General features: G+C 36.8%; 1 protein-coding gene across 1 annotated transcript; it reads left to right on the top strand.

The window, feature by feature from the left end:
• The first annotated feature begins 12,194 nt into the window (after nt 1-12,194).
• Nucleotides 12,195-17,019, top strand: LOC116210763 (serine/threonine-protein kinase D6PKL1-like). Its single transcript, XM_031544806.1, has 3 exons — nt 12,195-12,351; nt 13,607-15,672; nt 15,919-17,019. Exons 2-3 carry the CDS (start codon nt 13,772-13,774, stop codon nt 16,766-16,768), a joined length of 2,751 nt encoding a protein of 916 aa, XP_031400666.1. The 5' UTR covers nt 12,195-12,351; nt 13,607-13,771; the 3' UTR covers nt 16,769-17,019.
• Nucleotides 17,020-17,303: the final 284 nt, after the last annotated feature.

Below are 17,303 nucleotides of genomic sequence, written 5' to 3'. Positions count from 1 at the left end.
AGTGAGTTATAACAAAGTTCTTGTTTATGTTGTAAACAACGGGTTGAGGGTTCGTCAGTCAAATCTGATCGTGGAACGATCTTGGGCTCCTTTAGTTGTCGGGTCTCGTCATTCTTGGTGAGAATCGCATCAGGAAGTCATGCTTGTGTTTGGTAAATTCAGAATTTAGCACAACAATAATTTCGATTGACGTGAATCCAACCTCACCAAATTCCAACCAAATAATATTAACTAAAAATGTTCTTATAATATGTAAGTTACCTCTATATACTCAATATCTTTGCAAAACTTGAGTCTCAGTGAGATCGCCTAGTTTAGAAGAAATCCATGTGCCTGCATTATAGGACAAAGAAATGTGCTATGAGGAGAGATCCCATAAGTTAAAAACGCAAACTGAAACTAATTGGAGATGATCAACTTGATAGTCATAAGGCAATTCTTTTAGGAAATCTTCACATGGTGAACGTCCTTGTAACATAGCAGGGAAGCTACACATACGAAGAAACTGGAATTGTATACTGGAGCAACAGTGTGGTTTAGGTTGCCCCTGCTTTCAAGTTTTCGGGAACGACAAAGATGTAAATGGCAAAAACAGAAGAAAAGTTCAGAGAAGATTAATTAATGGAAATGAACAATTACAGTTTTGATAAGTACATATTTAATCCCATCAAATATCAGTTGATCAAGGCATAATCTTCCAGAAAATGGACAAAATTAGTAGAACATGAACTTGTAAGTATAAAAATCAAGCGGTCCAAAGATGTCAAAGTCCAAAGCGAGCCATCCCATTTTCAATTACATAGCGGAGAATGTCTTCAATTAGACTGGAAGAATAACAGGGTTGCTGGTACAATGAAGAAAACAAAGGCCTAGATACCTCCTGAATAAAGGAAGCTACTTACCTAAGCCTTAAGTGCGCCGCCAGGTAGTGTGTCTATTCACCTTCATAACCAACAAATGAAAAGGACAATAAATATGCCAACATAACACAGAAGAGATCAGTTAACGGATTACCTGAAAGCAATCAATTGAAAATTGAGTAAAATAGAACACACATATTTGGGGTGAGTCAAGGTCATGTCAATGCAGAAAATGCTCTCCCGCGTCAAATTTGATCGGTTGGATTCGATGCAAATATATTTTTCAGCAAAGTGGTGTTTCTCCTCATTAGCAAAACTGAAAATATACAGAGTGTAGCATTACACCGCTAATCCAGTAACCTACCAACCATGAATAGAAATAAAGACATCAAGAAAATTGAAAAAATTACCCATGACTAACTTCCAGCTGCTGAATTCCCAATGAGCTCGCAAGCCTGGACCTTGACAGCATCAACAATCTGCACAGCAAGTGCAGCAACATTTTGTTCTTTGCCTCAGAAAACTCTCGCATTCCTTTACAACCAAATGCAATAAACATATTGACTCCATAGAATGCATGCAAGTCTAATCTTAAACAAACGGTATCCAAAAGCAAACGCCCAAGAAGAGCTTCTCAATCAGATTTCATTTCATAGATTTAGGACATACAAAGCTGAACTCACCTATATCCACAACATGGAGCTGTGAAATACATTAAATCAGCATCCCATTGGCAATGGAATAAAAGCAAAGATTACCTGAACAGAGAGGCCACTACTCCTCCCAACTCAAATGCGATAAATTAGTGAGAATCGCGGGTCAACATAAATAAAAAACAACACACGTAACGAAGACGATTCGAGATAGATCCAAAAGATTCTATACTCGTAAACCTGAAGGAACCCATACCCCCTGAAGCTCCAACGATGATCTGCCATTGAAGTTCGCACCCCCACTGCTTATCCTATAGTGAAACTTCTGGATCACAACAGAAACTGTGAATGCAAATGATAAAGAATCGATCGAAAAGCAATAAAAGACGGAAGCGACTACCTCTACATCACAGAGGCTCCATCGACGCTGCACTCTTCCCGATTAGCTCTTAGAGGCGATTATCAGAATTTCGGAGAACCTCCCATTGTGATATGCCGTTGCTGCATCGAGTGAAAGATCTGGTAACCGGCATGAGAGAGCGGGGTTTGACTGGCGAAAGAATTGGAAAACTGACTCTCAGAATCGTGGGGAGGAGAGGGTTCTTTTTGCAATTTTCATTTCTTGTTGTTAGGGGGGTTGTTTTGCAATTTTTGCTATTTTTGGAAGGTTAGATTAGGAGAATCTATATAACGATTCCAAATTCAACTTTTCTCGTAACTAATGCTTAAACCTATCAACCTCCTTTATAATTGAAAAATAAAATAAAACGAATGATTGGAATTAATTGAGGGGCCATTTCCTCTGCTGATTGTTTATATGACAAATTTTATTGGTTGGCTCGATGAGCTATCATGGGTCCTTTGGATATGTATTTTATTATGGGGGTATTTACTTAAAATGATCCATGATTTGCCCGTTTTGTCAAATCTATCCTATGTTTTTTTTTGTCAAATCTATCCCATGGTTTACTTTTTGCATCAAATCTATCTCGGCATTATCTTTTCCGTCGACATCTAACGGCCGTGCTGACGTGGCGCCTACATGGCAAGTGTGGCCCATTATCTCTCCACGTGCCGCGTCAGCACGGCCGTTAGATGTCGGCGAAAAAGATAACGCCGAGATAGATTTGATGCAAAAAGTAAACCATGGGATAGATTTGACAAAAAAAAGCATAAGATAGATTTGACAAAACGGACAACCATGGGCCATTTTATGTAAAAATCCATTTTATTATGTTATTCCTAATAGTTTCACGTCACTTATTGTTATGAGAGAGACTCCTCATTTATGCTTCGTTTAATTTTGCAGTTTTACTTCAACCCTAGTCAACCAAAAAATAAAAAGTAAGGGAAGACAATCATATATCTATCTATATATATATATATATATATAAACTTGTCTGTTTTTGAAGTACGCTGGGGAGATTATGATTCGAATTTCGTATACTCGTGACTGTAATTCGTTTTCGTTCATTTTTATTATATTTTTAATAAATTCATTTTACTTATAATATATTGTATTCACTTTTCATGAATAAATGAACGAAAAACAATAAGTGCGTTTACATTACTCTTTCGTCATATTAGGCAAATAAATTATTAACAATAAAGTAAATAATAAAATTATAAAGTAAAATAATAATAATAAATACGTTACTTAACGCTGAAGTAAATAATCATATTATAAAATAATATATTAATATATATACGTTTACTTAACAATGAAGTAAATAATATTAATATGTATGTTTATTTTTCTATAAGCTTTACAACAAATTAATTTTCATGAATTTCGTTGTAAAATTAATTGGTAGCATACTCGATCAAGCGAGTGATTTTCTAGCGCAGTACGTACCCCATTCTACCCTTGAGGGCCAATGTTTGGAGCTATTATGACATAATCTTTTAGAATTTAGAGTAGTATGAGTACATACAGATTTTATACTACCCATACTTACATTTTTTCTATGTATTTTACTGAAAAACATAATAAACTTTACTTGATTTTGTCACATTTACTTAGTTGAAAATTAAGTAATGTATAAATTTCAAATTATTTTTCATAAATTACAAAATGTGTTATTTTTTGCTGCTTACTAAGCACATGCTAATTCTGACATTATTCAAGGAGAATGATTACTAGTTTTATTAATTGTTTCAATTTAATTTTCACCGACTACAGAACATTAATTATCTTATTACTTTAAAAATGATTAATCTCACATAATTTTTCCTATTAATTATCGTATATTTCATAATAACATCATTAATAACCATGTGTAGCATCCGCCATCATCCTAGTGGTATATATACCACTAGCTTTGACCCCCGTGCGTTGGGGATGGAAGAGATTATTATATCAATATTGAATTTATTGAACAAAGTTAATAGAGTTAACTTGCATATAATATTTAAGAAAAAAAACTTGCATATCATTAATAATGCATAAATATGTACATGTATATGTAGATATATTTGTATCACTATTTATCAAGTAAGTATACTATATTTGTGGTTACTGGGAGTGTAAGTAAAAGTCTAAAAAACCGAAAAACCCAAACTTATCGGGACTGAAAAAACCAAATCCGAAAAACCTAATAGAATTTTTGAGCGGGTTTTAGAGGCAGAGAAAAACTACCTAAAAAAATCAAAGACCAACTGAAATAATCAAATTGTACCCGAAACTAGGGGTGTGCACAGATACTGGGTATACTCAGAACTGATCGAAACCTACTAGTTAGGGAAGGGTCCGGATAGCTCGTATTGAAAATAGGGTAGGTTCCGGGTATTAAAAATCGGTGAAAACAGATTTCAATTTCGGTTCCTGCATATAGAGTACCCAAAACTGGAACCAAAACCGTTACCTGGACCCGATAATAATTTCTCCTAGTTATATTCAGATATATTTCTCCCTTTTAATTTATCATATTTGCCTCTCTATCTCTCTCTTTCGGTGGAAGCTTCGCATTCCTTATTGTCAACCGCTTTTGTTCGACGATGATAGGTGTGTTCTCGGTGAGACCTGATTGTATTACGAATGTTTAATTTTGTGAATGGATTGATGAGATATATTACTCTTTGTTGTAGATGTATTGTGTATTAATCTAAATCTATGTTTTGCGTAATTACTAATTATGGATGCGACATTTTCGGTTTTATTTAGCGAGACAAAAAAATTTACAGGTTCTAATAAAGTACTCGAAATCTGTGATATAATATAGGTTCCGGGTAGGTTTCGGTTTACTCAACCGAGTAGAGTCTTGGTATAATAAAAAATACTGGGTACCCAGACCCAAACACCCCTACTCGAAACCGCCCTATATAATATTACATATATGTATATAATAAATATATGTATTATTTATAGAGAGAGAATAGAGAATGTATATTATACATTATATATAATATATTTTATATTTTAAATATATGTATTTTATATAGAGAGAACAGAAAACTTCTTCTCTATTCAACAGAAAAGAGAAGTTCTATGTTCTCTGTTGTATTCTGTTTCGGACATAAATTTCTTCTTCTGCTGCCGTGTTCTACAATTACAAATTTGGAGAACATAATTTTGATTTAATTTTTCTTTAATTTTTCGATCCCCGCAAGAACCACCCGAAAAATCAAAATTATGGGTGGTCGGATTTTTATACCATCAATTGGTCTCAAGGTGGTCCTTTTGCTCTAAAAAAACTGATCCGAACTAAACGGGGATTGGAATATTTTATGAAAAGTCATCCGTACCCACCCATTTATACACCTAGTGTTTTCTCACTCTTATATCCTATCATATAAGCGTGAAATTTATAACCAAAAAAATAACTAATTCGATGTTTTTAATATAAGAGGCATTTTTTAAAAAGTGAATGAATTATAAAATACCATAAGTCTAGAAAAAAAAAAAAGAGGCATAAAAGCATTGGCATGTTCGTTAGAAATATATAAGATTATTAAAGTACTATAATTCAAGAAAAAAAAAGGAAGATGTAATGAAAGGAATATAATATGTATATGTATAAATATTTGTATCATTATTTGTCAGATAATTATACTATATGTGTGTTTACTGATTCTTATATCCTATTATATAAGCACGAACTTTTTAACCAAAAAAATAACTAATTCAATATTTTTAATGGAAGAGGCATTTTTAAAATTGCATGAAGGATTAAATACCATAAGTCTAGGGGAAAAAAAGGCATAAAAGCATTGGCATGTTTTTTAGAAGGGTAAATTGTACTGGTGGTCCAAAAAGTTTTACAAATATTTCAATATAGTACAAAATGTTTTTTTTTTTTGCTACTTGATGATACAAAATGTTTCAAAGTTGTTTTAATATAGTACAAACCGTCATCTCGCTATTAACGTCGTCAAGCCGATACTGATGGTGCAAAATCGGTTTTTATGGGACGTTACATGATGGTGCAAAATGTTTTGAAATTGTAACTTAATAGTACAAAATGTTTTACGTAAGTTATATGATTGTGCAAAATTTATAATCTTGTAAAAGACGGCTTGACGGCGTTAATGGCGAGATGACGGTTTGTATTATACAGAAATAACTTTGAAACATTTTGTACCATCAAGTAGCAAAAAAACTTTTTGTACCACATTGAAATATTTGTAAAACTTTTTGGACTATTAGTGCAATTTACCTTTTTTAGAAACATATAAGATGATTGAATTACTATAATTAAAAAAAAACTAAAAATGTAAGATGTGATGTAGGTCATGGTTGTGGTAGACAGTGCATCTAACCACACAAAGCAAAAAATATCGTGAGAGTCAACTTGATCCCTTCTTTTTTATTTTATATAAAAATAATAATTTAAAAGAAAAAAAAAGAATTGTAGCAAATCACTCCACTCACGCGCCCTTAGTCCCAAAAGGATGGTACAATATCTTTAATTTCAAATTAATTAAAAATAATATCATATTAAGAAATAAGAAAATCAGTATTTTTTTAACTGACAATCCAATATTTATTCATTCCGAGGGGCGTCATAAACGGATATTATTTAGTGAGTGATCAATTTTTTTTTTCGGTTATAAAGGAGACTTAAGGCTTAATAAAATGAAAAAGAAATCATAAATAACTAATAAGAGATACAAGTAATCACACTGGGTATCAAACCTGTGACGTTAGGTAAACAGGCGAAGGCGTGCGTCACTGCGCTACACCTTCTTTTGATAGCGAGTGACTAGATTTGGATCCTATACTTTCAAAGGTAAATTGATCGATGTTTAACGTTGATTCTAATTTATTCAAAGTTTTCTTTTTGTCTTCTTTTTTTTTTTCCAACTACAAAGTCTCCTCAACTTAATGGCTCAAATTAATCTTGTACCAACGTCAGCTTTGCTTTGGCCGCTAGTGCTTCCAATGGATTTCAAGCACCTACACAATAAGTAAAATCCGTCCGCTCGAAACGCAATTTGCCTTTTACAATACATTCTCATGGTTTTACAAAGATTGTTTTGATTGAAAGTAAATGCATTTTTCTAACCTATGCCCTAAGGGCAGAGGATAACCAATAATTCTTCTTTGATATCTAAATTTAATAGATATATTTTTAGAGATAAACAAATCCTATAATTCTATCCAAAACCGAAAACCCTAACCTTGAAACACTAATTCTAATCCCTAACCATAAAAACTAAAACTCCGAAACCTTAATACCTAAAACCCTAAAATCTAAATCCTAAAACCTGAACCCGTAAAACGTAAAAAAAAAAATAAAAAAAAAAACCAAAACGCTAAATTTTTTGGGTATGTTACGGGGTTTCATGTTTATTGAGGTTTTACAATTATGATTTGAGGTTTTGAATATTTCCAGCTTGAGATTTGAAATTTGAGGTTATTTTGGTTTTGTAGTGAAAAAATTTTAGAGTTGAACTGTTTCCAAGATTAAAGAAAGGGGTGAATTAGACATAAAAAAAATTTCAAATATGATTCAATAAATGAACAATTGATCAAATATGGCATGTAATTATTGGTGATAGAAAAACCCAAAGCAAATTAGTAGTTACAATCATAGAAAGTCACACAAAAAATTGTTCTTAGACATGATGTTTGGACTAATATTTAATCGTTCGACTAAATAATAACTAAAATTCTCTACAGGACCAAAAAAACTGATGGTTACAAAAAAATTCAGCAAATATTTACGCACTTCTTTGGATGCCACACTATGCACTGTCTCTGAATGGACTAGGAAAGCTAGCCAATGAGGTGATCATGAGAGTCCTCTATATGCATCAAGTGTATACAATAACATGAAATGGTCATTACGACGGAATCAGTCTGGCAGTGAGGTTGGAGATGCCAAAGAACTTGAAAAGTTTTTCTTAGGCGTCACTTGATAGTTGACGGTGACATAAGCTAAGCTATTGTGAGTTCTACTAGCGAGATGGCATGCCTAGCAACATGCGCAAATGAATTACAACCTTATCATCTCCCTCCTCCCAAATATATCTTGAAAGCTTCACAGTATTTCATTCATAAAAAAAAATAAAAATAAAAAAGAAGCTTCACATTAATTCATGCATGAGAACTCTTTAGATCAACTTAAGTTGTAGAACCAGAGACGGAGAAAGTCATGTGCATAACAGGTATGTCACGTGGCACTATATCATATGACTCAACAAAAGAACTAATTTTTGTTTCAAATAGCATAATATCACAAATTTGTAATCACCTATACTGATGCCACATGGTATACCCATTGTACACAAGAAATTCTGCTTAGAGCTGCCCTTGCTGAGGAAAGAAACTAAATCATTGAATGAAACACATTGATTAAAGAAACATTTCAAATGGGGAAGTGTTTGCGTCAGCAGTAAACTTGTACTTATATACATACCTCAAGAAATTATAGGAAGTCCATATGTCACGTGGTGCAATAAATCAATGCGAGGATGCCTAATATTCCACAACCACTGCTAATACCAAATAATTATTATGTGTGGATTATGCGCTTCGCACGCCCGCCCCTGATCCAACTATTTTGGCACACGGTATAATGAAAGTATGAAATACTTCTCATGGATTACGTCCCATCTGAATTATTGAGGACATTACTACTGCAATTATTATATACCATCACCCTATTCATTAAATATCTAATAAAGAAACTCGATTATCAATTTCATAAACTTAATGGACTCATCTGTCTGGGGATCATTAGACCCTCGTTTTGTAGATAAAAAACATTGTGGATGTAGATGTTGATATTAGAGATCCACAGCGTTATCAACCCCGTCACCTTATTCTTCTAAAATCCTAAATCTAAATTTGCAATTCTCTCCCCGAAATCCATAGGCTTTGTACGACTGAGTTGGAGTTTTGGTGTGGTGACATCACCCTTAACTGAGAACCAATAAGTCATTGAATCGATTCATTTCTTTCAATTAGGTGTCCAGTGTTTTCAACCTTTTAATTAAGATTAATCTTGTCGAGCATCAACTTAAACCTGACTGCGAGGTCATGGAATCAATTCCTTATCAGTTGAATTCTCTCTGTTTTTTTTTGGATGAATTTATCAGTTGAATTCTCATGCATTTCTCCTTCTATACCATTCTAGATTCATAAACCTTTGTCTTATAAGAGCACTCATAATGGGCGTCCCGACTGGTGGGCCAGCCCAGCAGGGAGGTCCCTGTTCATTTCCCCCATTGTGTGGGGGGAGCATGAACAAGGCCCGATCCTCGCTACCGGGGACCAGCCTAGCTGTGGCAGGCTCTAATTGTGGCCTACTACGTGGCAAAGTTGTGGCCCACGTTGCCCCAGCTGTGGCTTTACTATTTCTTTTGAAGTAGTGCTCTTTCCCCTTCCATTGGGCTACTGTTATGGGCCACAAAGGTCCCTGCTATCAACCACAAGCGCATCTTTTAATTTTTATTTTTCTTTTAGAAATGGTGAAAATGGGAATAGGGCTCCCCATTTTGGAGTGAGTCCCCATTTTCTTTGATCCACATTTCATCATATGGGCACCAAAATGGACACCTGAAAATGATAATGGGGAATACCGTTGGGATACTCTAATAACAAAAAAAGGGGAGGAGGCCGCGGCCAAGCATTAAATTCTTATAATTCTGATTCTCCTTAAATTTTAGATCTGATTTTATTCTGAATGCAGTGTAAATTCTTGAATCTTGTTATCAGTTGACACTTTTTGTCTGCTCAGTGATGCAAACGCTTATCGAACGGTTAGCTTCTGGAACCCACAAATTAATTTGGTGGAATGGGACCTACAAGTTTGATGACTATAAATCTTTTGTTTATCATATGAATCAATTATGAGGTCGCTCTCTGCATGCAGAAATCAATAAAGCCGTTTTTTCATCTTTTCTGTATGAGATGCAGGCCTCTGTTTTATTATTTCTCACGCACCAACTCTACTATCTGAAAGTCTGATAGATCCCACTAAATCAAGTTTAGACTGAATTTATCCATTAAGAGATAAAACCCTTCTAATATGGATTTTCTTCATTAACAAGAACGGAAACTAATCGAGATTTTATTTAAGGGGAATAGACATCGAATTAACCACCTAAACCAACAACCTTGCTTGTACAACTCTATATATCAGTCTCTACACTTAGGCCCCGTTTGGATCGAGAGTTAACTGATTTTAACTTTAACTTTAACTTTAACTTTAACTCAACACACTACACAACAAAAATACACATTTCTCAATTCAAAAATTTTAACTTTAACTTTAACTCAACACACTACACAACAAAAACACACGTTTCCCAAGTCAAATTTATAATCATATCTCATTTGTCTTTTTTCACAATCAAAATCAAAATCAAAATCAAAATCAAAATAACTTTAATTTTGAATCCAAACGACCCTTAATTTTTCAGTGAAATTGGGGAAGTGTTGTTCTCTTAATTTCAAGAAATTGAATATTAAACATACTCTTTTTTTTCAATTAAATACGTTTCTCTATATTTGAAATTACATTTTCCTTTTTTCGAGGATTAAAATTATTTATCATTCAATCAATATCTTGTTAGTATTTACTGAATTAATTTATTTGACAAACTGATAGACATTGTAAAAGTGTATAGTGCAAATATATTTGTATTCGTCAACACTATGATTACACTTAACAAATTTTCTCGAATCTCAAGAAAAGTATCGTGGTTCTTTATTATAAGCCTTTACGTCAATTATTTGGGGGTACAATTCACGTAAGGTCTATGATCTAATTGCACATTGGCAAATGAGTTTATTCATAAACAGGTCGAACGATAAATTTTACGAAATTAATCCATCGAACTGTCGGTCATAGAGGTGAACACGTATTTTTCTTGCATTTTTGTCGTGATTCAGTACAGCAGCAGGCAAAAGTCAAATTATTTGGTGATCCATCATTGGATCAATTATGATTAAGTAATAATTATTATCATCCCACCTACTGAAAAGACCAAAGAAGAAGAAGAAAATGAATTTTTCTTTCTTCCTTCTCGTTTAAGGGAAAAGGCTATTAGTAGCAGCAAGGCTTTGGAATGCTACCATTTATAATTTATATCTTGATATGTTAATTTTCTCTAGTAAAACTCCAAATCATCAATTCTAACATAGAACGGAGAGTTCTTGCACGATATTATACAATCTTGTGGATCCTACCATTAAGAAAGTATGCAGTTGCAACATATTAATATGATTGTCTGCAGTAACAAATACCCTTACTTAGAAATAAGAGTTTATGAGCTCGGTTTTTGTCTGTAATACTTCTAGTGCTCCTTTTTTTTTTTGTTAAAAAAAAGAAAAAGAAAAAGAAAGAATAATGAGCGTCTTAGATTATAAAAGAGAGTTTAGTAAATTACAGCTTCAATAAATTGCCCTTCACCTTCAATAAATTGCAGTTTTAATTAGCTTATTAAAATCGAGTATAATGTCTTCTTCCAGAAGACAGTATAATAAATTGCAGCTACAATAAATGAGAGGATTATTATTTAAATTCATAATGATGGACATTGACTCTACCTTGTCCACTCTTTCTCCCTGCAATTGTGAGAAAGAACGGATTCCAACGTTATTCCACAAACAGTTCAAACACACCAATGGCATTGACTGAGATCATCTGTAAAAGGGCTTTGATGATTTTTTGTGAAAGAAAGAGGTAACTTGCATGTTCAATATCTTCTATGATTCATATATGGAATCGTCCCTTCCTCATGTAAGTCAATGGGTCAATCGTTTGTGGTGTGAAATTTATATTACAAAAAATTTATTTGAAGATTTACGTATATAAAGGATAATTTCTTAAAGGGATCAGATGATTTCTCATAAAAGAAGAGGCAACTTATAAATTTCATCTGGTTTGTCTATGAAATCTTCCTTGTTCATATTATAAGCTAATATATATCAACCTTTTGTGATGCCATTTAGTTTACAATACAATACATGATTCCTCAAACGGGATGATGATACTTTGTGAAAGAAGAGGTAATTCGCGTCATTTTCGAGCACTTCCCGCAGTCACCACAACAGTAACCGCTTCAAAGAAATTTGAATAGTTACTGCTGTCCCACTCCATTATTATTAATTTCATTTTTCCATTTTTCTCGAAAATAGAAAAAAGGACCTGGAGACAGGGTGGGCCCCACCCTCTCCGAAATAATCAGAGCCCCCACCCCCTGCCCCTCTCAGTATGGAAAGAAGCAAACACTGCTCTCTCTCTCTCTCTCTGTGCATCGTACTGCTCCCCCCCCCCCTCTCTCTCTCAAAACCCTCTGTAGCTTAGCTAGGGTTTGCATTTCGGTCCCAGTCCATCCTCCACCGCTCGGCTTCCGGAGTTCTCCTCAATGTGCGGCATCTCGCCGAGGTACTGCTCGTCTATCCTCATCTCGCAGCTCTTAACTCGCTACTGTATGTGTTTGAGATGTTTATGGTCGGGAGCTAGCTCGCTTTGCGCCGGCAATTCCGATCTGTGGCCTGACGGAGCCATTTCAGAAGCTTCTGAGTCCTTGCTTTGAGCTGATTTCATACCACATGCAATCGGTATCGCAGAAGCTTGCTGGCTGTGTCACGCTCTGTTTTTTCTGATCTGTTTGATCTGGATCCTGGCTTCATTGAGCTGATGTGATCTGTTCTCTTCTGATTCTTTGATCGGCATCGTTTCTTCTCTGATCTCTGCGGCCAATTTCTGCAAAGTTCTGGACTTTGAGGTTGTTTTTTCCCCCCTTTGCAGTTACTGGGGATAGCGGAAAATTTGTCTCTTTTAGCTCTTCGATAGTCTAAACTCTGGTCAACTGGCGGTGATCCTCCCACTGCGAAACTGTTCAAAGCAAATCAGTCCCCATTGGACTTTGGGACTTTGAATATCGGGGCGCTATTTGAATTTTGATGTAGCTTCTTCTTTTACGGGTCGTCAATAAAAGGCGTTTGGATGGATAACATGAATTGGACATTTTCAAAAACAATATATAAGGAGCATCTCTCTGCTTCGAATACAGAAATGGAAGATTGCACTGCAATAGTTCTTCTTTCATCCTACCTTCAGCATTGCTTTGTCATTTTCCATTCTTTGGCCACTATGTTGTGTTTTGCCTCTTATCTCGATACTCTTTGAAGATATAACCTCGTCACAGTCTGGGAAGAACGAAAGCTAGCTCAAGGAAGCATTACAAAACTTTTTTTGATTTGACCTTATTAGTACATGAATGTACCAGAAGAAGTGGCAAAGTTCAAGTAGTTTTCGCCTGGGGACTTTTTCCTGTTATTAATACCATGGAAAATGTCAACACAAATGTTTCTTCTTATTTCAAATTAATAGCAGCTGCTTTAAATGATCTAATTAGCAATGGATGATAACTTAAAAGTAAGTAAAGTAAGAGTTTATTTTTTTACTGCAAGTAATGTCTTTTTTTTTTTTTTTGTTCGTGCTCTGATAAAACTCAAGCTCATGTCATGACGACTGCAAGGTGCAAATATGACTGTTATTATGCTCGTTTTAGTAATTATAAAAAATGGCCCGTCTTCGGCGACTTCAACTGCAATTTAGACCTTGTCATGGTATTATGTCGGCTGCTCCACCTGAACTGGATTGGCTGAATTTTTCTGAACTTTTGTGATGTCAGGTTTCCAGCGGTTAATTTATAAGGAGGGGATGTATTTGACCCATTGCACATCCTCTAGAGTGCGTTCTCAGCTAAAAGGAAATCCAGGGAAACTTGGTCAGTAGTATTGCAAAGCACCTTTTTGTGCAATTCATCTGAGAACCAAGAAGGATAAATAGCCTAGCCATGGGTTCGCTATCTGCTACTTGTGAAATTTCTGAGCTAACAGATGAACTAGATCAGGTTCAACATTCAAGGAAGAACTCTGGGTTGAGTGTGAGTCACAAAGACGGAAAGCTTCCTGTTCTCAGACTGGGATTTAAGGATTCATTAGAAGATGACATTAATCAGCTCTTTGAATCATTCAATCTCAAAAATTCGTCACGGATTTCAAGCCCTTCGCACCCGGTAGATGGGAGCCCTCTCAGGAAGAATGCTTTGAAGAAGCCAATTGTCGTAGGTATGCCTCGCTCGCCAAGAATTGGGAGTTCCGAGCCCGTGACACTGAAGCAAGCACTCAGGGATCTATGCTTATCAAAGGCATCAGAGATGGCCGCTATGAGACGACTATCGAAGTCGAGTGCTTCTTCAGGAAACTCAGAAGCAGGAAGGATAAAGAACCTGTATGATGCAAAGATAGTTGATACAATTGCTGCCTCAACATCAAGTGAAGTCAAAGGGAGTATGTTGGAAATATCTTTGGTGCCAGAGGAGAGTGGCTCAAGCTCTCCTGCAGAAACAGCTCAGAAAATAGATATCCCTCTAGAATCATCAAACTATGGTGCTCAGGGCCCTTCACCAAAATCTTCAAGCTACGATATTCAAACAGGGGTGATCCAGAAAGGCAACAATTTGCCTTCATCAAGTTCTTCCAATGATAAACTCAAGAACTCTCGAGCACCTGAGATGAAATCACTCAAGAACTCTCGAGCACCTAAGATGAAGGCATCAATTCAAAGGCTTTATTCTCCTCGATCTCTAGCTGCTAAACTGCATCAGGATGGGGGCAGTAATCTAACTCGAACTGCTGCTGTTCCTACATCAGAGCAGGTTCTGGTTAAGACATTAAAGGAAGAGATGGTGCAGCAGCAGGAGAGTGTCCCAGAATCAGCATCTCTATCTTGCTTGAATGATGATGAGAGCGTTGCAGAGCCCCATAGTATTGTTTCTGCCTCAAGGAAATTGGCGAATAAAGCATCAGCTTCAAAGCCAGGAAGAAAAGGCAGGTTGCACAATCTGCATTCATCTTCTAGCTCGGTCAGTGGCACAAGGGTTGCCAAATCTGCCAGATCTACCTCACGTATTGCGAAACCTGCGATCAGGAACAAGAATAGCATCAAGAAGAAGGCCAAACAGGATTTAGTTTCTGCTGCTGCTAGTTCTGAGAAGTATACTGAAGCCACTGAAACAAATCCCACGACCAGTCAATTCATTTGCAAGAGATGTCAGTGTTCTTTGCAGAGCGAAAATGTGCAATGTAATCAGGCTCCTGCGTCATCTCAGTACACAAAGCAAACTGCCGAACAAACCGAAGCAAACAGCGGCACAATAGCTGCTGTAACTGCAAAAGACAACTCAAGATCAAGAGATAAGGGGGAGTTTTCTCAGAGTTCGAAAAGTAGCCTTGGGGAATACAGTAGCAGCACCACGAGCATCAGTGACGAGAGCAACCTTAGCAGGTCCAGTTGCAGCAACAGGCCTCACATGTCAAAGGATATTAGGTGGGAAGCCATCCGCCATGTTCGAAGGCAATGTGGGGCCCTTGGCTTGGGCAATTTTAATCTCTTAAAGAAGCTTGGCTGTGGGGACATTGGAACAGTTTATCTGGCAGAATTGATTGGTACAACTTGCTTGTTTGCTATAAAGGTAATGGATAATGAGTTTTTGGCACGGAGGAAGAAGATGCCTAGGGCCCAGACCGAGAGAGAAATACTGAGGATGCTGGACCATCCATTTCTCCCGACTCTGTTTGCTCAGTTTACATCAGATAATCTCTCGTGCTTAGTAATGGAGTATTGTCCTGGGGGAGACCTGCATGTTCTTCGGCAGAGGCAACCAGGAAGGCATTTTATAGAACCAGCAGCACGGTAAAGTTCTTAGCAAAAATTGTCCTTACCAATGCTTGCATGTGAATTTAGGCAACAGGTTATGGGTTAATGGAAAATATGCTGTCATTCAGGGAATCGTATAGGTTTCTATGATTTTTTATTATTGGTTTCTAATTTTATCTCAGTATTCCCTTGTTTGTTTGTCACTAACGTATACACTGTTTTATCTGATTCTTTTCACCTAATTGAATGCTCACATAACTGTATTTGTAATGTTATGTCCAGGTTTTATGTTGCTGAAGTCCTCCTTGCTCTAGAGTATCTGCACATGCTTGGAGTTGTATACCGAGATCTAAAGCCCGAGAACATTCTTGTACGGGAAGACGGTCATATAATGCTCACTGATTTTGATTTATCCCTCCGGTGCGTGGTGAGCCCAACTCTCCTAAAATCGTCTCATGCTCCCGAGCCCCCAAAAGTCTCTGGGACTGGCCCATGCACGGAATCGACCTGTGCTCAGCCCTTCTGCATTGAGCCCTCCTGTCGAGTCCCATGCTTCAGCCCAAGGTTCCTGCCTCCCAACGCTAAGACAGGGAAGTTAAAGGCCGACCCCAGCGGTAGTTCCAAGTCACTGCCACAACTCGTGGCAGAGCCAACTGATGCACGATCAAACTCCTTTGTCGGCACCCACGAATACTTGGCCCCTGAGATCATAAAGGGTGAGGGCCACGGGGCCGCAGTAGATTGGTGGACATTTGGGATTTTTCTCTATGAGCTCCTCTATGGGAGGACCCCTTTCAAGGGCTCAGGAAATGAGGAGACCTTAGCTAACGTGGTATTGCAGTCCCTTAAATTTCCCGACAGCCCAATGGTTAGCTTCCAAGCTCAGGACCTCATCAGGGGCTTGCTTGTAAAAGAGCCCGAGAATCGCTTGGGAACTGAGAAGGGGGCTGCTGAGATCAAGCAGCATCCATTCTTCGAGGGCTTGAACTGGGCTCTAATTCGTTGTGCAATCCCACCGGAGCTGCCTGACTGCTATGACTTTGGAGTTCAATATACGGAGCCTCAGGAGTCGGGGAGCAAGTATCTAGAGTGTAAAGCTATGGGAGAGCAACTTGAGTTCGAGCTGTTCTAGTCAGAGAGATCCTCCGATGACGCGGAGGTCAGTCCTCTCTGCTTCCCTTGATATATTAGTAATGCACTCTTGTAACTAGGTCAAGCTCGTAATGTAAATTTTGATGCGGAATGTCTTGTAATGAAAAGCCCCACGCCGGAATGTGAAGTAAGTTCGAAATCAGAGAAGCGAATACACGGATGTTTGTATGTATAAATACGTAGTCCGATAAATTTTTATTCCCTTAAAGGTTATTGCTTGGGGTGATCGAAGGTTGATGGCGATTGCTAGTGTCTGTTGCCGAATCAAATTTTCTCGGGAAGCGATGTCGGAGTAACAATTGCTGCCAATGCTTTTCGAAGCAACTTGCGTTCTTCGGTTTTTTAATATCAATGTGTATATGGAAGGGTAATTGCAAGATTACATCTTTCCATGACACCAACTACCATTCAGCCGAGGAAACACATGAAAAGCTGCTGCCACTCTGCTAGTATCGGGTAGTTGAGTATTGCATCAATTGGTGCGGTTCTCATTTTAACTGTTTACATCCCTGATA

Source organism: Punica granatum, chromosome 6 (genome assembly GCF_007655135.1).
Source record: "Punica granatum isolate Tunisia-2019 chromosome 6, ASM765513v2, whole genome shotgun sequence".
Taxonomy (NCBI): Eukaryota; Viridiplantae; Streptophyta; class Magnoliopsida; order Myrtales; family Lythraceae; genus Punica; species Punica granatum.
The sequence above is the reverse complement of the archived record's forward strand: the minus strand, read 5'-3'. Positions and strand labels throughout refer to the sequence as shown.

Bases quoted from the DNA above. Each gene is read 5' to 3' on its own strand.
- LOC116210763 (XM_031544806.1), top strand. From the start codon at position 13,772: ATGGGTTCGCTATCTGCTACTTGTGAAATTTCTGAGCTAACAGATGAA. The intron at 15,673-15,918 runs GTAAAGTTCTTA...TGTTATGTCCAG, and splicing joins TTTATAGAACCAGCAGCACG to GTTTTATGTTGCTGAAGTCC.